The sequence below is a fragment of the Lampris incognitus genome, chromosome 1 (assembly GCF_029633865.1).
Source record: "Lampris incognitus isolate fLamInc1 chromosome 1, fLamInc1.hap2, whole genome shotgun sequence".
Classification (NCBI taxonomy): Eukaryota; Metazoa; Chordata; class Actinopteri; order Lampriformes; family Lampridae; genus Lampris; species Lampris incognitus.
Window position 1 is genome coordinate 136377119 of NC_079211.1, and position 27373 is coordinate 136404491.

Below are 27373 nucleotides of genomic sequence, written 5' to 3' on the forward strand. Positions count from 1 at the left end.
GCACCCCCCTCTGCTGATCGGGGAGGGCTGCAGACTACCACATGCAGTGGTGAATCTAGAGATTTTTTCCTGGGGTGGCAAAGGGGTGGCAAGACTGTGTCCCAGAGGTGGCAGCTGCCACCCCTTGCCACCCTGTAGATCCGCGCCTGTGAGGGGGAGGGGGATTCTAAATCGGCAACTTCTGTTTGAGATGAGTTTGGCGCGGGTCTCATTGACCTTCACCATGCATGTACATAAAATATACTTTAAAAACATATTATCTGATTTATAAATGGGGTGGCAACAGGGGTGGCAAGACTGTGTCCCAGAGGTGGCAGCTGCCACCCCTTGCCACCCTGTAGATCCGCCCCTGACCACATGCCTCCTCCGATACATTTGGAGTCACCAGCCGCTTCTTTTCACCTGACAATGAGTTTCATCAGGGGGATGTAGTGCATGGGAGGATCACACCATTCCCCCCAGTTCCCCCTCCGCCCTGAACAGGTGTCCTGCCCCCCTGAACAGGTGTCCTGACTGACCAGAGGAGGCACTAGTGCAGCAACCAGCACACATACCCACGTCCGGCTTCCCACCCGCAGACACAGCCAATTGTGTCTGCAGGGACGCCCGACCAAGCCGGAAGTAACACAGGGATTCAAACTGGCAATCTCCATGTTGGTAGGCAACCGAATAGACTGCTACGCTACCCGGGCACCTCAAATAATTAAATTTTTAGTCAAGTTATTTTAGATTTTTTTTTTTAAGTTATGTTTGTCTGAAAGTCATACCTACTCAAAGTATGTTGTTGAATATCTCAAATTAGTTAATGTATGTATCTATTTATTTATTTTAATTTAGCCACACGGTGATGATCCATCCATCCGTTATTCAAAATGTTTAGCCTCCTCTCAGGGTTGCGGGGGTGCTGGAGCCTATCCCAGCAGTCATTGGGTGGGAGATGGGGAGACACCCTGGACAGGCCGCCAGGTCATCACAGGGCGCCATACAGTGATGCTGACATTTGATTTTTCTCGGCAACAGTATTAAAACTGGGACAGCCACCCATGTCATGTGGAAGACAAAGTGTTCATCACTGAGCATATGGATAAGCAAGGCAGTATGTGTACAGCTGTGTATAGATGAGCAAGCAAGCAAGACTGCGGGATACAGATTCTCTCGACAAATTGAGCCTGGCATGTAACTAAAATGGGGAAAAAAAGTTTTTCACAACAGCATAATGAACAACCCGACTCCCTTTGAACGCTCTTGTGTCTTATGAGCAAGTCATTAAAAAAAGTGTCAACAGCACTCTCATTTTCTGTACCATCATGCGGTCGGTCATGAGGTTTATAAAGAATTGAGAGCGTGCTGGCACCTAGTGGGTGTGGCAAAGCCCCGAGTAAAAAATAAATAGATGAATAAATAAATAATCTTGCATTTCATTATAATAGTATTGCATGAGCTGGCAAATTCTAGCAAATAGCAATGACTTTTGTGCTCGTCTACTGGTGTGTACAGGAAGACGAAGACAGAAAGACAGATGGACAATCCAACCAAAATGTGACGAATGAATGACTGAAACTGAATATTCCAGCCACCTATAGATGTTAATAGATCATGAATGTGTACAGTGCATATACTCCAGAAGATGTGTTTGAAGTCACACATCTGATCTCTGCACTTCCTCAGGTTGTTTTGGGCATGTTTTTGATGCATTCACATTTACATGAACTTAATTTGGCAGATGCTTTAATCCGAAGTGATTTACAAAGACAGTCAGCAATTAGCAGATACATCTGAATGTTACCAGCTGGCATCACAGAGCGATACATGGTAATTATATTTTACTCAAAGTGAATATCAAGTCCACCTAGATCATCAAGAGGGGGAAAACAGGAAAACCAAAGCACATAGTAGATTAACGTTGCCACATATCAGTAAAACAGCCAAATTATCATCACAAATGCATAAAAAAAGTCAAGAGCAGGTAAGAGGGAGGGTACCAATGATAATGGTACTTCAGCAAGTAAGGATGCAATAGCTGATGAGAATAACAATCATAGATGATTCATATGAGCTGCAAAGTACCACCAGAGACCAATTAAAGTAGGTCTGGAAGGAGAAAGGTTTTAGGCCTTTCTTGAAGTAAGTGAGTCGGTATCACTGATGGAGTTCATGCCACCATTTTGGGGCTACGTGAGAGAGAAAGTCTCGACCTAGAGCTTGTCACTTTAGTGGAGGGTACGGCTAATAGTCTACCAAGGGTAGAACGAAGAGGCCGAAGGGAGTGTACGTGTTGATATTGGTTTGTAGGTATGTCAGGGCAGTTCCTTGAACTGTCTGGAACGCAAACGACAAGGTTTTGAACTTCACGCGCGCAGCAGCTGGTCGCCAGTATAAGGACACAAAGAGATGTGTGACATGTGCACATCGAGGCAGATTGAAAACCAAGTGCCGCATCATTCTGGAGTCTCTGCAGCGGTTGGATTGAATGGGCTGGGAGACAAGCAAGAAGTATGAGAGAACTACAGCCTGGGCGAGGAGCTGGGTAGCGTGTTTTGACGGGGACAATCTGATTGTTTTTGATGTTATACAAAGAAAAGCATCAGGACTGAGAGACAGTCGCAGTGCGATCTGAGAGTGATAGCCTGTTATCTATCAATCGCCACCCCGAGGTTCATCGTTGAACCAGAGGGGGTGCTGTTCTTTAACATTTCATTTGTCTCCAGTGACACATTTATGTCTCGAGAGGTGTTTGAGGGCAGTCTGTGTTGCCCAGAAACACATGATTTAAGTTTTATACTATAAGTTCAGTTGCCACAAGACACAGCTGTAAGTTCCTCTGTAGGGTGGAGAATAAAAAGATGAAAAAAAATAAAAATAGGATTCATTGGTATACACAAATACTGCCGCTGGCAGGGGTCTCATATCTTGGGAGATATAACTCAAATTTGGGGGCAAGTTCACATGATGATAAAAAAAAGAATCCTTCAGGGGAGGCATATATCTTTACTAGTTGAGCTGTGCAGCCATGATTTGAAGTTTATTTCTTTGTATGCATTTTTCACTGCTTCACATGGGACTCCTTCACTGGCAGTGAAGAGAACAAAAGTAAGAGAATAAAGAGTGATTTAATAATTGACTCGCTGAAAAAGGACCTTGGTAGAAACAAAATAATGTGAGTTGTGGTCTCCTATAGGGAAAACATAAAAAAAATCACTTGATCGTCTTATTACCCTACATAAGGTAGAAATGAGAAGGGCTTAAATTGTCAAAAACTTGCAAATAGCCTTGATGACTTTCAGGTCCTCCAAAGGTCTGGTTAACACAGGGAAATAATGTCATTTATGATTATCAAAGATATTCGTTTGGCGTCTAAGGAGCGTAGTGGTCTATTCTGTTGCCAACCAACATGGGGATCGCCGTGTCTGCGGGTGGGAAGCCGGATGTGGGTATGTGCCCTGGTTGCTGCACTAGCGCCTCCTCTGGTCGGTCGGGGGAACTGGGGGGAATAGCATGATCCCCCCACACGCCACATCTCCCTGGCGAAACTCCTCACTGAATCCCCTGGCGAAACTCCTCACAGGTGAAAAGAAGTGGCTGGCGAGTCCACATGAATTGGAGGAGGCATGTGGTAGTCTGCAGCCCTTCCCGCATCGGCAGAGGGGGTGGAGCAGTGACCAGGATAGCTCAGAAGAGTGAGGTAATTGGCCAAGTATAATTGGGGGGGGGGGGGGTCCAAAAAAAAAGCTTTGTATACTTTAAACATTTGATGTGGCTCTGATACACCAAGCCTTTCACGCACCGCAAAGAAATTAGGTCAATTCAAAATACAGACGAGAATCAATTTTTCATTCTGGTCTATGCATCATATAATCGTCTGACCCAAATTGATTTCAACAAAGAAATCAAGCAACAAACCTTTTACATGGCTTTATACATGGCTACATTTCCTTCGTATTATAAAAGGATGTCACTGCTTTCACAAAATGTTACAACAGCTTATGTGCAATCATTAAAGTTTACTTTATAGTAGTGTATGTATATTACTCATGATATGACCTGTATATCTGGTCAATTTAAGTGAGCAAACTAACTACTGAAGCACAAATCATTGCTTCTGTTTTCAGATGTATATGGAACAGGCATAATGGTAGACATAGAATATATCAGAAAGATCAAGATGAAAAGAAACAATTGCTCTTACTGTACTGGCAGTTCCTCCCCATGTACTCCCCTGGGCATTCACAAGAGTAGTTGGCGACCAGATCTGTGCAAATGCCCCCATTCTTACACGGGTCTCTTTCACATTCGTTGAGATCTAGAAGAAGAGCAAAGGCGAAAAAAAAGAAAAGGCACATTAATTTCTTTGAGGCAGACATGTAGGCAATTAGAATGAGGCCAACCTCATTAGGATGCATTGGTGGGAGCCATGTATTGAATTTGCTCCGTTACTTGATTGGGCCTGCTCATAGACATTAACAGATTATTTGCCTGCTTGGAACTAATAAACCACCTTCATCCTTTCCTTTATAATAGAAAAAGATGGTAGAATATATATATATATATACACTCACTGGCCACTTTATTAGGTACACCTTGCTAGTACCGGGTTGGACCCCCTTTTGCCTTCAGAACTGCCTTAATCCTTTGTGGCATAGATTCAACAAGGTACTGGAAACATTCCTCAGAGAGTTTGGTCCATATTGACATGATAGCATCACGCAGTTGCTGCAGATTTGTCGGCTGCACATCCATGATGCGAATCTCCCGGTCCACCACATCCCAAAGGTGCTCTATTGGATTGAGATCTAGTGACTGTGGAGGCCATTTGAGTACAGTGAACTCATTATCATGTTCAAGAAACCAGTCTGAGATGATTCGAGCTTTATGACATAGCGCGTTATCCTGCTGGAAGTAGCCATCAGAAGATGGGAACACTGTAGTCATAAAGGGATGGACATGGTCAGAAACAATACTCAGGTAGGCTGTGGCGTTGACACGATGCTCAACTGGTACTAAGGGGCCCAAAGTGTGCCAAGAAAATATCCCCCACACCATTACACCACCACCACCAGCCTGAACCGTTGATACAAGGCAGGATGGATCCATGCTTTCATGTTGTTGACGCCAAATTCTGACCCTACCATCCGAATGTCGCAGCAGAAACCGAGACTCATCAGACCAGGCAACGTTTTTCCAATCTTCTATTGTCCAATTTTGGTGAGCCTGTGCAAATTGTAGCCTCAGTTTCCTGTTCTTAGCTGACAGGAGTAGCACCCGGTGTGGTCTTCTGCTGCTGTAGCCCATCTGCCTCAAGGTTCGACGTGTTGTGCGTTCTGAGATGCTCTTCTGCATACCTCGGTTGTAATGAGTGGTTATTTGAGTTACTGTTGCCTTTCTATCAGCTTGAACCAGTCTGGCCATTCTCCTCTGACCTCTGGCATCAACAAGGCATTTTCGCCCACAGAACTGCCGCTCACTGGATATTTTCTCTTTTTCGGACCATTCCCTGTAAACCCTAGTGATGGTTGTGCGTGAAAATCCTAGTAGATCAGCAATTTCTGAAATACTCAGACCAGCCCGTCTGGCACCAACAACCATGCCACATTCAAAGTCACTTAAATCACCTTTCTTCCCCATTCTGATGCTCGGTTTGAACTGCAGCAGATCGTCTTGACCATGTCTACATGCCTAAATGCATTGAGTTGCTGCCATGTGATTGGCTGATTAGAAATATGCGTTAACGAGCAGTTGGACAGGTGTGCCTAATAAAGTGGCCGGTGAGTGTATATATATATATATATATATATATATAGATGTGGGGAAAAAAACAATACATAACAGTAGAAGTTTGTTTCCTACGTCGCACACTCATTTAGCAGCTGATGAGGAGTGCGCTCCTCATTAGTTGAGCTCCTCATTAGTTGAGCACTCCTATCAACACCATTGACAGTTTCCAGGGAAAAAAACACTATATATATATATATATATATGTGTGTGTGTATGTGTGTGTATATGTGTATAAATATATATGTGACATTTCACAACATATGGTGGTGAATAAGTGTGACTTTTCATGGAAAACACGAAATTGTTTGGGTGATCCCAAACTTTTGAACGGTAGTGTACATATATATACACATACACATATGTATGTATGCATGTGTGTGTATGTATGTATGTATGTATGTATATGTGTGTGTGTGTGTGTGTGTGTATACGTGTGTGTGTGTGTCTGAGTGTGTGTGTGTGTTCATGTATGTATATGTGTGTGTATACGTATATTGTAGAATATACTGGATAGCTCCACTCAAAACTCGCTCTTACAGTAACAAGTCAGATGGAGACAGCTTCTTTGTTCGTTACTATGACGTTCACGGGTCCATTTTCTTTAGTGTGTGAAAGGGGAGCTGCTAACCTCCGAACCTCTAGGCAATTCCCGTTTGCTGTGATTACTTTCCTATGAGTGTGCGCTCAAATGATAAATCACAGAAGCAGAGAAACTCTCAAGGGTTGTACTTGAACTTACAATGGTGAGAACTGTTGAAAAGAATAAACTTCTTTATATCTTGTAGAATTAGTATTGCTTACAATAATTAGTTACTCTAAGAGACTCCGATCTTCACAGTGTAGACCCACATGCACACGACTCCCACTTTCAATATGCTAAAGGATGCAAGAGAACCCAGCAGTACATGTGTAATGTAAGTAAATGTTAAAAGATAGGCTCACTTTTTTTTTAAACTGGAGCCTCATTAAATGTTGTTGGGCATCACTTAGAAATCACTTGTACAAAAAATACTTCACTGGTCTGATTTGATTTGGAACAACTTTTTGCAGTTGACGCATCCTCATCATCTGTAATCTCCTACAGTCCAGCAGCCTCCCTTAACGGCCACGATGCTGCAAGAACATTTTTACATTGTTTAGATGAAACACGTTAAGATTATTTAAACTTGATAAAAAGCACGGTTTGGAACTTTTTTTTTTTTGCATTGAAAAATACCGAGATATGTCTGACTGCACTGTTGAGTTCCTGTTTTTGAAAAGGACACAAATTAGGATTTTGGAGCACTGTGTTGAAGCCCAGTGAGAAAATACAGCAAAGTGGTTCATGTTCTCAATACTGGAGCAAGCCGCAAAATTTTTGCCTGTGCGACTCTGAAAAATAACTGGTAAGGTTTTAATGAGATCTGGGTTTAGAAAAAGTGTAGCTATCCTTTAATAGCATTGATATGATTTCTGAAACTGTTATAATAATTTGTCTGATATGTCCTAGTTGATCAGTTTCATGTTGGTCTGTTTCTTGACAAAATCTTCTGGTGGATAGAAAAAAAGAGTTTGTTGATATGAGATCTGATGACTTTCATCAATAGAAGAGATTCTTTTTTGAGGGGGGGTATTTTACCCCCTTTTTCTCCCCAATTGTATCTGGCCAATTACCCCACTCTTCCAAGCTGTCCTGGTCGCTGCTCCACCCCCTCCGCCGATCCGGGGAGGGCTGCTGACCACCACATGCCTCCTCCGATACATGTGGAGTCACCAGCCGCTTCTTTTTACCGGACAGTGAGGAGTTTTGCTAGGGGGACGTAGTGTGTGGGAGGATCACGCTATTCCCCCCAGTTCCCCCTCCCCCCTGAACAGGCGCCCCGACCAACCAGAGGAGGCGCTAGTGCAGCGACCAGGACACATACCCACATCCGGCTTCCTATCCGCAGACATGGCCAATTGTGTCTGTAGGGACGCCTGACCAAGCCGGAGGTAACACAGGGATTCGAACCGGTGATCCCCGTGTTGGTAGGCAACGGAATAGACCGCTACGCCACCCGGATGCCCTACCATTTAGATTCTAAGAGTCTGTTCCTCCAGTTATCACAAAAACAAACAATAAGGCGAGGCAAGGCAGGTTTATTTGTATCGCACCGGAGGCCGTTTTTAAAAGATGTCACACTGTGTAGATTGTCATTACATTCACCACATTTGCTATCTGCATCACAAATTCTTAAATAATAACCTCTGCCCTGAAGCACCTGGTTGATTAAGGTAAGTGGGAACAGCCCCCCAGCAACCACAGCCGTGTGCACTGCGTTCCATTATGAGCAAGGGTAAAAGGAGGGGGATTAGAGGGATGGATTAAAGAGAGATTGGGGGGGGGGGTAAAATGCAAGGTCCCATTTTTTTTAAGTTCTATGATTTTTCAAACTTGCCTATGGCAGCTTTAATGCTCTTAATCCCTCTCTGGAATCATACCCTCGTTCTTCAATGACTCACACATACACATCTTCAAGTCTCAACTTCACAAATATGTTGCTAGGTATGAGATTTTCTAAGCTTAAGAAAGTGAACTATACAGGTAGGACTCCTCCAGTGTGTTGTTGTTCCCAGACACTATCTATAAATATTTATAATATATACTTGGACACATGAATATTATCTCAGAGGGTCTCTTTACTATGCAATTATGCTCTCCTCCACACCCAACATGCTATTGTGATCACAAGTAGCATCATCTTTACAGCTTTGCAGCTAAATGAAAAAAAAAAAAGACACAGAGAGAGCCACGAAACCAGTCAAATGCCATATATGTGCAAACCTACATGGCCAATAAACACGATTCTGATAAGTTTGTAATAGGGGAAACTCAAAACAGCAATTTTTGGTTCTAATTTGGTCAACATCTGATGAAATGAACCATAAACTTTTTAAAGCATTATACTCAAACCTACAAAGTCTTGAAGCCTGAACTTAAAAAACCTGAAGGATGAGGCCACTTTCTCATGTCCTTGCTTCTGTGTGTGTGTGTATGTGTGTGTTTGCGACAGAGAGAGAAAGTGAGTGTGCATGTGTGTGTGTGCATGCAACAGAGAGAGCGAGAGAGTGTGTGTGAGAGAGAGAGAGAGAGAGAGAGAGAGAGAGAGAGAGAGAGAGAGAGAGAGAGAGAGTGTGTGTGTGTGAGAGAGAGAGAGAGAGAGAGAGTGAGAGAGTGAGAGAGTGTGTGTGAGAGAGAGAGAGAGAGAGAGAGAGAGAGAGAGAGAGAGAGAGAGAGTGAGAGAGTGTGTGAGAGAGAGAGAGAGAGAGAGAGAGAGAGAGAGAGAGAGAGAGAGAGAGAGAGAGAGAGTGTGTGTGTGTTCGCACGCACGCAATTTGGAAATGCTGCAATGATGCAAAAATCATGCATGTGCGTATGTGCGTGTGCGTGTGTGTGTATGGGTAATGTATGCAGCCTTGTTTAAATCCATCCACTTAGCACCTCATTCACATGTGAACACACAGCCCACAAATTAATATCAATATATCCAGCAAACGCTACCTGCCACAGATTTGACATTGGTGTAGGAGTAATCAAAGTATATATACAGTATTTATGTGTGTGTATGTGAGAGAGAGATGATAAGGGATCCTTAATGTTATTCCTCTGTAATAGTCCCATTGACAGAGGACTTAAATGTACATTAAATAAACTGAAGAGAGTAAAACTGACGAGTACTGATGTTTACCCCATTACTATCGAAGATCGAGGGCTGTATCTCACTTGCTACCAGTGACCATTGTTGTGACTAATTTTCACTGATGCCACTGAAAATATGGTCCTGAATGATGGGTTTCATAAGCATACAGCTAAGAGGAAGCACAAGAGAAGTCAATACAAAAAAAACCTGAAAAAACAAAACACAATCAATCAAAATAAAACATCAAGACTCTTCACTTGTGTTAGGTGACATCAGAAGATGTCTCACTGATCTACTAAGTAGGAGGGAGAAACACATCTTATAGTGCAGCTTTTGGGGTGGTGTTAAGACTTCTACTACAACTACATGTAAGATTTATAAAATCTAATCGTCATATCACAAAAGGTGAACAAAATCAAAATGCTTAGTGAGGCTGTGCAGTAAAATCACTGGTCAAACTGGACTGAATGGGGTGAGTACAAGGGTGTGCATGACCTGTCCCAGAATGGCTATACTCACATGACACTGTGTCCAATTTGCTACATGCTAAAGAGGAAAGGCCTCAATTTGACCAATCAATTTAGATATTCTAATCTGGTCAATTAAAACTTATCAAATTTTAACATGCTCAGCCACAAATATTTTTTTTGTGATCCTAACTTTGGACTTGATCAATGTGGTGTGAGAGGAGTCTGTCTTCTGTATTGTAGTCTTCTGACAGTCTTGTCCTATTTTTGTATATTGTGTCTTAGTTGATAGACATGGATGAATAAAAGCCTTACAATTGGGAGCAACCCCCCCAACACACACACACACACACACACACACAAAGTCATGCTATTCTTGTGGGGACCCCTCATTGACTATATTCATTCCCTAGCCCTTAACCCTAACCTTAACCATCATAACTACATGCCTAACCTTAACCTAAGCCTAACCTTACCCAAAAGTCAAGTCCTAACCCTAAAATAGATCCTTTTCCTCATGGGGACCCATAAAATGTCCCTACAAGGTAGGTGGTTTCAGGTTTTTCTATCCTAATTTGGTCCCCATTATGATAGAAAACCTGACACACACACACACACACACACACACACACACACACACACACACACACACACACTGACAACAAATTATTAGCGTGGAACAGAAATGAATGACAAGCTCCAATCAAAGGGGATTATGTTTTAATTAATTCTAGCTGGAGGGGACTCACCATCTTGTTAAGAACTGTTAACCTGACACGTTCTGACTCGTGCCTGCACTGCTCAGGAGAACAATGGACAATCATCGTTGGGCAACCCAGCTTTTGAGGTTTTGAAAAACCATCTTCGATCTGTTACACTCATGTTGTCTACCATAACAATCTCAGTAATAATGATTAAGTGTGTGTGGGGGGGGGGGCATCCAAACAAATCATAAATGATTCATGCCTTTCAGAGCTGAATAAATTGCACTGGGCATATTTGCTCTTCCCTAATGGTCTGAGTGGAAAACTCAAACGGTAGTGCGATAGTAGGGCCACAAGACCCAAAACTGAGTCTTAACCAACACATTATTATGACATTTTACTGCCAGTATGGATTTTCTTCACTTAATTTTCTTAATGTTCCTGTGGAATAACCTGCCTGCTGCCATCACACAATCAGAGTCTGTTGAGTCCTTTAAATCCAAACTTAAAACTCATCTTTTTGCCTTAGCCTATAATTAGTTGCCTTTAAGTTGTACAGCTTCACAACCTGTACTACATGGCGGGTCGGTTTCTGTCTCAATGAATTTACCAAGCACCGTTCTGATGATGAGATTATAATTGACTATTGCAAACTGTTCTCTTCTCTCACATGTTTTTCCTCTCTCTCTAAATGATGTCTTCTCCTTTCTCTTATTGTGTGTGTGTGAATGGTGTGATGCGAGTCTGCCTTGTGTGCACGTGCAGTCTATCCTCCCCCCAGGTCTCCATGGTGCTGGTGGTCGCCACCTGGACACTGCTTGGCATCCTCCTCATCACATTTACTTTTTATATATCTTATAAATCCATATAATTTTGTTATCCTGTTTTAACATTTTATCCTTCTCTCACTCAGATGTGTGACTAATTTTTTATATACACTACCGTTCAAAAGTTTGGGATCACATTGAAATGTCCATATTTTTGAAGGAAAAGCACTGTACTTTTCAATGAAGATAACTTTAAACTAGTCTTAACTTTAAAGAAATACACTCTATACATTGCTAATGTGGTAAATGACTATTCTAGCTGCAAATGTCTGGTTTTTGGTGCAATATCTACATAGGTGTATAGAGGCCCATTTCAAGCAACCATCACTCCAGTGTTCTAATGGTACAATGTGTTTGCTCATTGGCTCAGAAGGCTAATTGATGGTTAGAAAACCCTTGTGCAATCATATTCACACAACCTAAAACAGTTTAGCTCGTTACAGAAGCTACAAAACTGACCTTCCTTTGAGCAGATTGAGTTTCTGGAGCATCACATTTGTGGGGTCAATTAAACGCTCAAAATGGCCAGAAAAAGAGAACTTTCATCTGAAACTCGACAGTCTATTCTTGTTCTTAGAAATGAAGGCTATTCCATGCGAGAAATTGCTAAGAAATTGAAGATTTCCTACACCGGTGTGTACTACTCCCTTCAGAGGACAGCACAAACAGGCTCTAACCAGAGTAGAAAAAGAAGTGGGAGGCCGCGTTGCACAACTGAGCAAGAAGATAAGTACATTAGAGTCTCTAGTTTGAGAAACAGACGCCTCACAGGTCCCCAACTGGCATCTTCATTAAATAGTACCCGCAAAACACCAGTGTCAACATCTACAGTGAAGAGGCGGCTGCGGGATTCTGGGCTTCAGGGCAGAGTGGCAAAGAAAAAGCCATATCTGAGACTGACCAATAAAAGAAAAAGATTAAGATGGGCAAAAGAACACAGACATTGGACAGAGGAAGACTGGAAAAAAGTGTTGTGGACGGATGAATCCAAGTTTGAGGTGTTTGGATCACAAAGAAGAACGTTTGTGAGACGCAGAACAAATGAAAAGATGCTGGAAGAATGCCTGACGCCATCTGTTAAGCATGGTGGAGGTAATGTGATGGTCTGGGGTTGCTTTGGTGCTGGTAAGGTGGGAGATTTGTACAGGGTAAAAGGGATTCTGAATAAGGAAGGCTATCACTCCATTTTGCAACGCCATGCCATACCCAGTGGACAGCGCTTGATTGGAGCCAATTTCATCCTACAACAGGACAATGACCCTAAACACACCTCCAAATTGTGCAAGAACTATTTAGAGCAGAAGCAGGCAGCTGGTATTCTATCGGTAATGGAGTGGCCAGCGCAGTCACCAGATCTGAACCCCATTGAGCTGTTGTGGGAGCAGCTTGACCGTATGGTACGCAAGAAGTGCCCATCCAACCAATCCAACTTGTGGGAGCTGCTTCTGGAAGCGTGGGGTGCAATTTCTCCAGATTACCTCAACAAATTAACAGCTAGAATGCCAAAGGTCTGCAATGCTGTAATTGCTGCAAATGGAGGATTCTTTGACGAAAGCAAAGTTTGATGTAAAAAAAATCTTATTTCAAATACAAATCATTATTTCTAACCTTGTCAATGTCTTGACTCTATTTTCTATTCATATCACAACATATGGTGGTGAATAAGTGTGACTTTTCATGGAAAACACAAAATTGTTTGGGTGATCTCAAACTTTTGAACGGTAGTGTATATATATATATACACATGGCGATGGTGGTCATGTGGCTCCGGTGTGTGACTAATGTTTATTTTTTATTTTTTTACTTATTTTTTTTAACATGGTGATGGTGGTCGTGTGGCTCGGGTCCTGGGCTGTTCCAGTGGCATCTGGACACTGCTTGGCATCCTCCTCATCATATTCTTCATATATCTTACAATTCCATTATAATTCTGTTATCCTCTTTCAGTGTTGTATTCTGTAACTTGTGTTTGATTCTGTAAACACAACATCCATTGCACGTTGTCCATCTTGGGAGGGAGATCTCTCTGTTGGTCTCCCTGAGGTTTCTTCCTATTTTTTTCTCCCTGTTAAAGGTTTTTTTTTTTTTAGGGAGTTGTTCCTTATCCGATGCGAGGGTCTAAGGACAGGATGTTGTGTTGCTGTAAAGCCCCCTGAGGCAAATTTGTGATTTGTGATATTGGGCTATACACATAAAATTGACTGTAGCCAAAAAATGGACTATAGTGACTTAATGACACACCGTACACTTTATATTATTATCCTGTATGAACTGTGGATTTAAATGTCATAAAAAAGTGTTAAATTGTTCTTTAGCATAAATTTCAAGTGAATGGTTTGTTATCCGTTAGGGTTGGTTCAGTCACACAAACAGGAAGAAGGGAAAGAGTATAAAGAGTATAAAGGTTGTGTTGGACAGACTTGCTGTGTAGCGTTAAACCACAGCATCGGCTGGTGTTGTTTGCAGGCAGCAGAAGGGACCATGCCAGCTCCACAATAATCTGTGACACCTAGACAACCGCTGTTTGTAGATAATCACTGTTTTTCCTGTACACTATCTGCAGCTGCTATTTTGCTTTGTCCAAGGTTGCTAGTGGGTTTAAACAGAGAGGCAATTCAAACAGCCCGGAGCGGAACACACCGGAGGGAGAGGGAAACACAGTCGGCAAGCCGGCCAATTTTACATTCGCTTTCACTTGTGTGAGAGGCCACCAGCCCTTGGAAGACCAGCACTGGGAAAGAGAGACTTCAAGGCTGCGCATTACCAGTAAATCAGATGGGAGAGAAAGGATTACTTCAGGGAATTCAATTAATCTCTCCCACCCCTCCCCCAGCTAAAAGCAACGAAGATAGATGAGGGGGAGAAAAGTGAAGGTGTCTGGGACGACTTGAAAGAAAAAAAAAGTTTGGTGGACGCAGAGAGAGAGAGAGAGAGAGAGAGAGAGAGAGAGAGAGAGAGAGAGAGAGAGAGAGAGAGAGAGAGAGAGAGAGAGAGAGAGAGAGAGAGAGAGAGAGGAAGAGAAAGAGGAGCCAGAGAGGGAGCAAGAGAGAGAAAGCAAGCAAGAGAGAGAGCGCGAGCGAGCGAGAGAGAGACAGAGCGAGCAAGAGAGAGAGAGAAATTCAGAGGTGGGGGGTGTTGTATTAATCCAATGGTCTGGTAAATAGACTTCCTCCACACAGCTGCAACAATAGAAAAAGGGTTTATCACCAAAACAAGTCAAAGTGTGCTTTGTTTTGCTTCAACAAAACACGGCACATTGATTGAGCTTTATTAAGCTTATTTAATGATGATGATGATGATAATATGGGTTATCACTTTATACCCACACCTCACTGAGTGAAGATTTACCTTCATCCACTGCAAATTCCATTTCACTGACAAAGATTCGAGGCAACGCTTCAGAAACCAGTATTTGCACCTATCAAACCAACACGGTGTTGTTTGTTATTTCAGTCTTGTGCATCAGCTGTCTGACCTGGTTCTCGAGTCACGCTCACAGTATTACCTGCTGACAGTAACAACACTAACAAACCTGGCGCAAAGCTTCAAAATAACTTACAAAATCAATCTATGACAAACCTGGGTTGAGAGTCAGACTCTCACCTTGCCCCGACGGGTTGAGTTTAAGGTTGCACATACCACCTTCATTCCCCTGCAGTGCAAAAACAGCATCTCGGTCAGACAGTAATGAGAGCAATGAATAGCCCCGTGTGTCAGAAAGTAACACCGGCAGTGAGCACTAAATTGGCTGTAGTGTCCAGGGACTGGGACCATGCGTGCAATGGAAGGGGTTAATGGTGCCCTCTCCACCCAGCTGCACTGACCCTCACTGAGCCTGCACCTGCTGCAGCCGACGAAGCACGCAGCCCTCGTCATCGCATTTCCAGTTCAATAACAATGGTGTTTTTTCCAATCTCACACAGAGCAACATTTTCTGGAGAGTTTTACAAGTCACAAAGATTAAGGAATAGAGAAGCCAAGTAGATCCATCTCATCCTGTCCTTTGTGCATACCTGTGTAAAAACAATCAGAATTTTTGTTATATTGAGGTGACCCTTAAAATAACGAGTTGGAGAAATTATATACACTGCTAAAACTGACCCTTGTTAAAGCAAATGTCTGCTAATACCTTGTCATCCTTTGTAAATGCCTAGAACATAATTGGCAGAATAAAACGTAATTTCCCAGCAGCACTGTCCGTCCATCACACCCGCCACCTTCATTAAATTACATATGTCAAGTGTATCTGGGTACAGCCTCCCTTCTCTCTGCCAAAGTAGATGGCACACACACTTAGAGACACTGTCCAATGGGCTGGTTTCCACTTGTCCCTCCAATTTATCAGCCAAGAGTAGTTTTTTTTTTTTGGCTGTGCTCAGTGATGTTGTGTGTCGAAAACCATGTGACCAGTGAGGACCGTCAGTTCAAATTCTCAGTGAGCAGCGTACAAATAATACAACTTCAAGTGTTGTTCAATGCATACACTGGATCAGCCACCACAATAAGAGTGGTTAAATTTATGATAAAGGTGTCCGGGTAGCGTAGCAGTCTATTCCACCAACATAGGGATCGCCGGTTCCAGTCCCCGTGTTACCTCCGGCTTGGTCGGGTGTCCCTACAGACACGATTGGCTGTGTCTGCAGGTGGGAAGCCGGATGCAGGTACGTGTCCTGGTCACTGCACTAGCGCCTCCTCTGGTCGGTCAGGGTGCCTCTTCAGGGGGGAGGGGTAACTGGGTGGTGATCCTCCCACGCGCTATGCCCGCCTGGCGAAACTCCTCACTGTCTGGTGAAAACAAGCAGCTGGCAACTCCACATGTATTGGAGGAGGCATGTGGTAGTCTGCAGCTCTTCCCAGATCGACAAAAGGGGTGGAGCAGCAACTGAGACGGTTCGGAAGGGTGGGGTAATTAAGTACAATTGGATAGAAAAGGGGGGAAATAAAAAAGAAAATATATATATATGATTAATTTTAGGTAGTGATTAGTGAGGCTGCCGTATAATGGTTCGGCTATCTTCAGCTAATCACATGATTTTCATGGAGAACGTGGATGGAGACTCTCCTCAGCCTCGGTGGTGGAATGAGGAAAAACATGTATGTCTTAGGCGTCTGCTGAAGGCAAAAATGCATCAATTATCATTTAACTAATAGTTGTGTTATTTTCCACCAAAACAACACATTTTGTATTTAACTTAAAGTAGCAACATTGCCGAAGAAGGTTTGGCTTTATTTTCGCTGATCATGGTCTTTAAAAGGTAAGTCATACATTTCATTCAGCTCCTGTTCTGTCTGGACTCCGATTTTGGAGAGACCTGGAGCCAAAGGAGACACAAATAAGTAGTATAAAAGTCGATCCCCTTGACCCATCAGTGTACATAAGCAACAGGAGATGCTTGACCTCAAGGGGGATTGTGAGTGACACAAAGGAAGTGGGCAAAAGGTTGTTTATTCCCACCATGCAATTAACCCTTGACCTTGAAAAACCATAATACATGGGTAGTAATAATCCTAGCTTTTTGCAGGGGGCAGGGTCTGGCCAAGGACAGGTTGTTCCCGATATTTTGTGATTCATGGCAGTCTTGTAGATTATAGCTTTGATATTGAATGAGAAAGCAATCCTCGGACACCTGAATAAATTTATCGGTAAAAGAGTGGAAAAAAATCCAATTATTTGCATCACCTCCATGTTAACCTGAGCAGGAAGAAATGTTTATCACTACTTTATCAGCTATTTGACAGGGCTATTTACAGTGGGACGATAACAACTATGATTTATGGGAATTAAGGGTCCGGGGATAAAGATCGCATGGCATATTCATGTAGGGTCCATCTGAAGAAGGTAATATACTGTCCTTGTTCTAGGCTTGTACATAAATACCTCATACCATCTACTGCTATCCTTCAGTACCCTCCCAGATCTGAATCTAACAACACAGCACATTACAGATAACTTTCTGTTGTTTGTGACAAAACTTAGACCAGCACGGAAACTGTGCAGTTCTGCAAGGATAGTCTCAGATGTCAAGCTAAGGCGAGGCGGCGTTCGAGTTTCGGCATTAACGAGAATACATTAATAAATAAATTAATGATAAGAAGAAATGACACATCTGTGAGCCTCACTCGGATCCCTGCTCGGTTCGTCCTCTCATTTCATCTCTGGTGCGGACTTCATTCTTTAATTCATACCGTTTGTGGGTATTTCTGTTTTTGAACACAAACTTTTGGCGTTTTGATGTTACACCGCCCACACCCCAAACAGACTGAGATAAAAGGGCCATCTGCGCACATCTCTCGGAAAGACAGAGCTTCTCAGTGGGTTGGAGCTCCAAGTGTGGGCTTTACTGCAAGTAACCTGCACAGGCCCAAACCTTAAACTGTATCGGCTGATTCATTTCATCTCATCTTATCCCCTCTTGCCTTTCTATCTTTCTTGATTTTGATTTTCTCTTAGATATTGAATTGCCAGACTAATGATCAGACAAAAATAAGCACACATATCCATGCAAAGCACTATATATATATATACTATATATATATTGTAGCGAAATCAGGGGGGGGGGCACATCCGGGGCGCGAACCTGTGTCTCCCACTCCGTAAGCGACAAAGTTAACCAGTCGACTAAAGGGTCCGACCCGTTAGTCAAGGACCAACGTGTACTTATCCATGCATGTTACACTACCCCCCTCCTTCGGGAAGCGCGTCCCCATGCTTCAGCATATCAGCTCCCTCACGCCTCTGGGCGCACGCGCTTCCGATGACCTCACGGTCTCACCATCCCACTTCTGACACCAATGTAGCAAATCGGGGGGGCAGTCTGGGAGACCGTCGCCACAGCCGGGATGTGAACCTGTGTCTCCCACTCCGCAAGCGACATCGTTAACCAGTCGACTAAAGGGTCCGACCTGTTAGTCAAAGACCAACGTGTCTACTTATTCATGCATGCATGTTACAATATATATATATATATATATATATATATATATATATATGGCTCGAGGCTTGTGTGGTTTGCCATCTTGCGGCATTGTTTTTCAAACAAATCATTCAATCAAGCTGCATTTTATATAGCGCTTTTCTAGCTGCAACAGACACTCAATATATATATATATAAATATAAATATTCCGCTCCTCATTTGTTGAGCACTTTCATCACCACCATTGATGGTTTCCACAAAAAAACGTTTTATATATATATATATATATATATAAAACCAATAAAATAATTAATGAAAAATGACTTATTACCAAGAGATCTCATATTCAAGAGACCAAAATTGTTTGGTGTCAAAGCAGAGTGAAAAGAAAGGGGAATACAGTAAATAGGATGTAAATTGCAGATATTTGCTCCAAATATTAGGTTATTATTGTTTCGACCATTAGATACGTACGTATGTATGCATGTATATATTCATGTATGTATGCATGTATGTATGTATGTAGATATGCATGTACCCATGCATTTATGTATGTATGTATGTATGTATGTATGTATGTATGTATGTATGTATGTATGCATGTATGTATGCATGTATGTATATGCATGTATGTAATTACACATTTGATATGCAACAGTCAAGAAATTGAATCGATCAAGAATCGACCAACTGCACGTTCAAAACTCAAATTACCATCCCAATCTTTAGACCTTCTTCTTAATTTGGCAGTCAATGAATTACCTAGAAGCAAAGCATTCAACATTGGTTCGACGTTCAATAATTGTATGCACAATCAACACACAGAAAACCATGTATTCACTTGCAACTCCCATAGTCTAGTGTTTCCCAGTGATAACTCGTCACAGAACAAGTACTTCATACTCTTTCCTTTAGCAAACTGCCCACGTCGTAAAAAAAATCACTTCTATGCACCCTATGCATTGCCTTTGTGCACTGCCTGTTGAAACCTATATGTCGTATCGGACTTGAACCTAAATTTTTGGCACTTCCTTGCGTTGTTGTCTCTTGACTAGATCCTTGCTTGTGTTGTATTAACTCTCAGATGTGCATCGCTTTGGATAAAAGTGTCTGCTAAATGAAATTGTAAATTGTAACATATATTTCTCACTTTTTATTTACTAAATCATTGAAAGATTATTGCTTTGTAATGGGAAAGACAGTCTGCATTGGATGTCCAGAAAAGTATTCATCCATCTTTCAAAGTAGTGCTGACACATCCTGACATGAGTTGGATGTCTAGGTTGGCCGGCCTTGGATGTGCCTTATTTGACAGGTGCTGTTGCAGTGAAATGTGTCTAGTTCATGCCCTTGACATACACAAGGCCAACACGAGGCTTGTGTATTCGATTTACATCAGGGAAGAGCTTGAAGGTGGAAATGTCTGTCTCAACATCCACTGTCAGGCTAAACCACCTGGCATGTTTCTGTCTTTTTTTTTCTCTTTTATTTTACAGAAAAAAAAACCATTCAAAATATAACATACATATATTAAATCAATAGGGGAATAAGATATTTCCCAAACCCATCGAACTCTACAGAATCCAAGAGGATAAGAATTTAAAATTAAAATACAGGCAGACGAGACATAAAATAGTGAGGTAACCTGTAGGCTTTGGCATGGCTTCCAGCCCACAGCCCCCCCACACACACACCAAAACAAAGAAATCAAACAAAAAATACACATACAACATAGACACTACACTATTTAACCAAAATCCAACATCACCCTCCCTCCTTCCCCAATCACAATAAAAGTGCCCTCCCCTCAAATCCACTAATAAACTATTCTTCTCTAACATAACTACATATTAATATATCTTTCCATTATCATTTTAAAAACATTCCACACCTCAGCTTTCTGTCTTACTTCTCCTTATTTCTTATTTCTTTATTTATTTTTCTTCTTCTTCTTCTTCTTCTTAATTGTTATTATTATTATTATCATTATTATTATTATTATATTTATGTCTTATTGTTATTATTATTTATTATTATAATTTCTGTCTTATTAAGGTCATATACAACAAGATCATTTCAGGATGTCTATCCTGGGTCTGATGAAGTCACAGTGTCGCAGTGTTAAATCTCAGTCATAGTCCTGTTCCACCCTGATAGGGGAATCTCTTAACTCAGCATCACAAGTATTTTCACTGAACAGTGCCCCATACTGTCCCATACATACTATCTCGCACACAACATAGTCCGTTTTCATTTTACCTTCTTTGCCGTTACATTTGGTTGTGAATGAAGGGATTATGAACAGTGTCTGTCAGGGCCATGCCTTTTTGAAGTGGGATTATTTTACCAGGAAGTTACTCACAGCTACAGTACAGCAGGACCTTGAAAGGTATCTTAAAATGCATGTCAGGTGTTTGAGGAGCAAAACAAACACACGTCATTCCCAAGATATATACCGGTAAGCTGAAAAGAAGCCGGGATGGAGGAATTAAAAGGACCCTCGACTTTTGAGACAGAATGGCACTCTGAGAAAAGCCTTGAGTGTCATTTTAAGCTGAGAGAGTGAAGATCCACCACCCACGTGAGGGGAATTCAGATCTTCTCCCAAACAAGAGACTCCGATCCACACCAGCCTTAACATCCCTGAGGTCCACTCTGTTGGATCTCTAGGAAGAAAGATTCACTCGGTACGAGACGCTATCAAGCACAAGAAGGGGAGTGAGACGGCAAAGCGGGGTTGAATAGGAGAAGAATCAGAATATTGGGTATCTGCTGATATGGGATCATTTTAAAATGAGCCCACACGATTATCTCTCCTTCCATCCATCCATTATCTAAACCGCTTATCCTGCTCTCAGGGTCGCGGGGATGCTGGCGCCTATCAAAGCAGTTATTGCGTGGCATGTGGGGAGACACCCTGGACAGGCCGCCAGTCCATCACATTATCTCTCCTTGACATTTAAAAAAAATTGAGCCAATAATCAGTTTTAAACATGTTCTATGATGCATCTGAGTTACAAGTGCACACGGGTCATACTAACAAGAACATGGCAAACAAGCCCTGAAATGGTAACTTCAAAAAAATTAAAAAATAAATAAATCCAACATACCGAAACAATTTTCCTGGTCAGCATCATGTCCTTATAACTCATCATCAAACACAACATTTGCAAAAACTGAATAAAATACTTGGATCATAACCTGATGCACCTGATGCGGTTAACAAATCAATCACACGTACTGTAGATGATCTGATGATGACAAGCACCGAAATGGCTCATGGAGAGTCCACTGCTGACATGGGGTCTGTTGCATTAGTTGCAATTAGGAATCAAATTAAAAACTTCATTTTTCTTGATTAACCCTTTCTCCAAACTAGCATGTTCCCACTTTAATAAAGACAAGAGGAGATCTAATGAGTGTTTGGTAAAGAAATAAGTAACAGCATACATGTGTCAGTTCAGCTATACTAAATCATCTATTACATGCTTGCAAAACATTTATATTACGGTTTATTTACACTTGTTGCATTCTCGTGTTTGCACATCTCACATTTCAATTCGATTCAAATCCCTTCATGAACCATTTTGCATAAATCCATCACCCTATCAAATCATCCTTTTCAAAATCTGGGAAATCCCAGTCTGCAATAAATCAGGTGACAGTGACATAATGTTGGCCGCACATTGATCATCCATGATTATTGCAGCTCTGCCAAGTCAAATTAAACATTTGTTTTTTTTCTGTTTTGACAGCCCGTGCCATCTAAAAGCCCTTGGCAGGTCTAGTTTTAACTGTTCCTGCCACCTGGGATTTGCAATTGTGTCTGTATTTATGCTCTGGCCATCCGCCAATGGTCCATCCATACTGCACAGACCAGCAGTTGACAGTTCAGCCCAAGTGACTTTATTTGCCTTACACAATTAGGCCCCAGTAAAGAGCTGATCCCTTTAAAAGCTCCGAATAGAGGATAAACTAGGTGACTAAGGGTTGACGGAGTAATTCAAGTTCAAGTTTGTGTGTGTGTGTGTGTGTGTGTGTGTGTGTGTGTGTGTGTGTGTGTGTGTGTGTGTGTGTGTATGTTAAAGATAAATAGCCTTTATTCAATTAACACAGTGATTCCTCTTCCGTGGAATCAGTTCTTCAAGTTTGACATACGAATAAAGGTCTCAGCCTTTCCAGAGCACAGTAAGGTCCAATGCCAATCCCCCCCCTTGCTTACCCCTCCGTTTTGCGCGTGGCCATGTAGGGTAGGGTGTCACCACCTTTCAAGAACAACTCCAGGCTACTCTCAGCGCTGCTCTGCCCAAGCAATACCCAGAAGATATTGATACACACTGGGACCTGTTTAAGTCTATCACCATGGACTCCTGCAAAAGCACCCTTGGCTACAAAACCCAGAAACATCAAGACTGGTATGATGAGAATGACATCGAAATCCAAAAGCTCATTGACATCAAGTGGCAAACCTTCATTGCCTGGCAAAATGACATCAACTGCAAGGCTAAAAGAGTAACCCATGCCAAATCAAAGGCAGCTGTTCAATCTCGGGATAGGCAAATGAAGAACCAGTGGTGGACAAAGACGGCTCTGGAGATCCAGCAGCTTGCTGATTGTGGGGATACCAGAGGTTTCTTCGATGCCACAAGAGCAGTATATGGCCCCAGCCACCGTTGCCTAGCCCCCCTTCACTCCAAAGATGGGCTAATGCTGCTGAAAGATAATAAGTCAATGACCAACAGACGGAAAGAGCTTTATGAGGAGCTACTGGACTGGGACGCAACTGCTGAGATGGAGGCCCTTGGCCAACTCCCTCGACAACCCATCAACGAGAATATGGGAGCACCACCCAGTCGGAACGAGGTGCAGCATGCCATAAGGAAGATGAAGAACAACAAGGCCGCTGGACCTGACTGCATCCCAGCAGAAATCCTGAAGGATGGTGGGCCAGTTCTCCTTCATCACATCCACACCCCGCTCCTCAAAATATGGAAAAAGGAAGAAATCCGTGCACAACTTAGGGATGCCCTCATTGTCTCCATCTTTAAGAAGGGAGACAAGGCAGACTTCAGAAATTACTGTGGCATTTCCCTCCTATCCACCACTGGAAAAACTCTCACCTGGGTTTTGGCTAATAGACTCCTCCCCCTGTCAGAAAACATTCTCCCTGAGTCTCAAAGTGGATTTCACTCAAATAGAGGTACCATGTACATGTTTTTCATTGCTCGCCAACTACAAGAAAAATGCCAGAAACGAAATCAACCACTATACATGGCTTTCCTAGACCTCACCAAAGCCTTTGATTCTGTGAACCGCCAGGCTCGCTCTCTGGCTGGTTCTGGCAAAATTTGGCTGCCCGGACAAATACATCCGGATACTGAGACTACTGCATGACAATATGTCAGCCACAGTACTCAGTGGCAGTGGAGATGAAACGGTACCCTTCAGGGTTCACACTGGAGTCAAGCAGGGCTGTGTCATTGCTCCTATCCTGTTCTCCATTTTCATTTCTGCTATCCTCCATCTTACGGGTAAACACCTGCCACAAGGAGTCAGAATCATGTTCAGAACCGATGGACAACTCCTGAACATCAACAGATTCAGGGCTAAAAGCAGAACCACCACCATATCCTTCATGGAGCTGCAGTATGCTGACAACAATGCCCTCATGGCCCATTCAGAAGAGGACATATAGTGCATTCTGGATGCTTTTGCCAAGGCATACAAGCAGCTTGGTCTGGCCCTTAACATAAAAAAGACCCAGATCCTCTACCAGCCACCCCCCAACACAAATAACCCTGCTCCACCCCCAACTAACTCTGTTGACAAAACCAGACTGGAAAATGTGGACCACTTTACGTATCTTGGAAGCCTCCTATCCTCCAAAGCTAACATTGATGAGGAAATACACCACCGCCTCAGCTGTGCCAGTGGGGTTTTCTCAAGACTGAGAAAAGGGTCTTTGAAAACCGCGACCTCCAGGCCAGGACAAAAATTCTGGTCTACAGAGCGGTAGTGTTGCCCACCCTACTGTATGGATCAGAATCCTGGACCACATAGAGCAGGCACCTGAAGGCACATCAGAGGTGCCTCCAGAAAATCCTCAATATCACCTGGGAAGATAGACGCACCAATACCAGCATCCTGGAGGAGGCTAACATTCCCGCTATCACTGCCACCGTCGCCCAACACCAGCTCAGATGGACTGGCCATGTCATCCATATGCCTGACTCTCACCTTCCAAAACAAGTCCTATATTCCTAGCTTCTCACAGGACAACTTGCCCCGGGAGGTCAAAAGAAAAGGTATAAGGATAACATCCAAGCGAACATCAAAAAATGCCACACAGACCCTAAGACCTGGAGGACACAGCAACCAAAAGGGCAACCTGGAGAAAACTTGTCCGGGAAGGAACTGCACTATATAATAATGATCTCCACTGTGCTGCAGAAGACAAGCACAGACTCAGAAAGGAGGGAGTTTCCACCAAAAAGGCCCAAACCAATCCTACGACTACCACCGCCCACCCCTGCCCACACTGCACCAAAATATGCGGCTCCAGGATCAGCCTCTTTGCCCACCTGAAGACCCACAAGGACCAAGAAGGAGGACAGTCATACTCAACCTCGTGTGACCACCGATGATGGTGGGGTGTGTGTGTGTGTGTGTGTGTGTGTGTGTGTGTGTGAGAGAGAGAGACAGAGAGAGTGTGGGGGTTGCAGTTTGTTACTGAAGGCCCTGACTGAAACCCCTCGATACACTGATATACAGTGCTGCTTGAAAGTTTGTGAACCCTCCAGACATGGTCACTGTTTTTGTAAAAAACATTAAAATAAGCTTATTACACATACATCCAAATCCCAATTTGTAAAACACACCTTCCAAATAATGGACACACACACAAAAATAGATATATTTTCAGTATTTAATTCAACAAAGGTGGTTTATTTCACAAAAACTGAAAATTTAACATGTGCAAAAGTATGTGAACCCTTGTATTAGTAGCTTGTGGCTCCTCCTTTTGCAGCCATTACTTTAACCAAACGTCTTCTGTAACCACTAACCAGTCTCTCACATCTGCTTATGGGGCTTTTTGCCCACTCCTCCTTGCAGAACTCAGCCAGTTGAGAGAGGTTGGAGGGACATCTGGTATGTACCAACTTCTTCAGGTCTCGCCACAACATTTCAATTGGATTAAGATCCAGACTTTGACTGGGCCAATCCAGAGTACGAATCCTCTTTCTCTGAAGCCATTCCTTTGTAGTTTTGCTGGAATGCTTTGGGTAATTGTCTTGTTGCATAATCCATTTTCATCCCCGCTTCAACTCCCTGACTGATAGCAGGAGATCCTGGTCAAGAATTTGTTGATATGCCGGACAATTCATGGTTCCTTGGATAATATGGAGTCGTCCAGGTCCAGAAGCAGAAAAGCAGCCCCAGACCTTCACATTTCCACCACCATGCTTCACTGTTGGGAGGAGGTTCTTTTCTTCATATGCAGTGTTGGCTTTTCTCCAAACATGTTGGTTTTGATTGTGACCAGATAATTCTATTTTGGACTCATCTGTCCAGAGAATGGACTTCCAGAAGGTCTCTGGTTTGTCCAAGTGCTCTCTGGCAAAGTTGAAATGGGCAGCTTTGTTATTTTTTGAGAGCAGAGGCTTCCTTCTAGCAATCCTCCCATGAATGTCATGGCTATTCAATTTTCGTCTGATTGTAGACGCATGCACATTTGTCCCAGATGCTACCAGAGAGGTCTGCAACTCTCTAGAGGTGATGTGTGGGTTGGCCTTTACCTGATTTATTATTTTTCTGGTGCTTCTGGGTGATAGTTCTGATGGGCGTCCACTTCTAGGCAGAGTTGCTGTCATGTTGAAGGCCCTCCATTTGTAAATTATTTGTCTTACAGTGGATGGATGGAGCTGGAATCTTTTGGAGATGGTCTTATATCCCTCCCCAGACTGATGGGCTATCACTACCCTCTTCTTCATGTCCTCGGATATCTCCTTTGCTCTCGGCATTGTTGATTTGTATGGGACCACAGTGGTTTGGTTGGTTTCCTCTCTCTTTTAATTAGTGCAGGCCAAACCCTTTCCCAAGGATGTCTCATTTCATTGGTCTGCTTAAATGATTAATTAAGCACGCAAATGTGTTTCACCACAGTCTGTTACCTGCTTGACTTAACCAATGCAGCTGGGGGTTCACTTACTTTTGCACATACACTAATTCCATGTTTCATGTAGTTTTTGGGCTACTTAAACAAGTCCCACTAAACGAGTACATGCAATTGATAAACATATATCTGACATTTCATACATAAAAACTGGTGATGATAAAATAAGAAAATCATGGTAAAACAACAGAAACATCTAAACTGCTCAAGGGGTTCACATACTTTCAAGCAGCACTGTATGTCTGTCCGTCCATCCATCCATCCATCTATCTATCTATCTATCTATCTATCTATCTATCCATCCATCCATCCATCTATCTATCTATCTATCTATCTATCTATCTATCTATCTATCTATCTATCTATCTATCTATCTATCTATCTATCTATCTATCTATCTATCTATCTATCTATCTATCTATCTATCTATCTATCTATCTATCTATCTATCTATCTATCTATCTATCTATGTGTGTGATGTAGAAAAGTATAAAGACATGTCGGTCAATTTGGGTGTAACTCCATAAACTAGTACTACTACTACTACTTTTGGCTGGATCATCCATTTCCATCTCTCCCTGTCCTCTGCATCTTCCTCCGTCATGCCAGCCACCTGCATGTCCTCCCTCACCACATCCATAAACATGCTCTTTGGTGTTCCTCTTATTCATGGTGTACCTCCATAAACTGAAGTGATGAAAATGGCAGAAAAAGGCAGAAAACCTGACCGTGCCATGTGCAGTGTGCTGTTGAACAGGTCTGAAGCCAGCGGGTGGGGGATGGCGCAAATCTCAAGTCGTTCTTGACACCAAAATTGCAGCGCGTCACCAGATTGACAATGACACACCTACTGCAC

General features: G+C 42.7%; 1 protein-coding gene across 1 annotated transcript in view; it reads right to left on the reverse strand.

Annotated features, from left to right (window-relative positions):
• LOC130112503 (EGF-like repeat and discoidin I-like domain-containing protein 3) overlaps window positions 1-27373 on the reverse strand; it is a 154613-nt gene that overhangs the window by 107216 nt on the left and 20024 nt on the right. The window contains exon 3 of the mRNA XM_056279895.1: window positions 4187-4300. Within this exon, the coding sequence (XP_056135870.1) occupies window positions 4187-4300 (114 nt within the window). The remainder of the gene's footprint in view (window positions 1-4186; window positions 4301-27373) is intronic.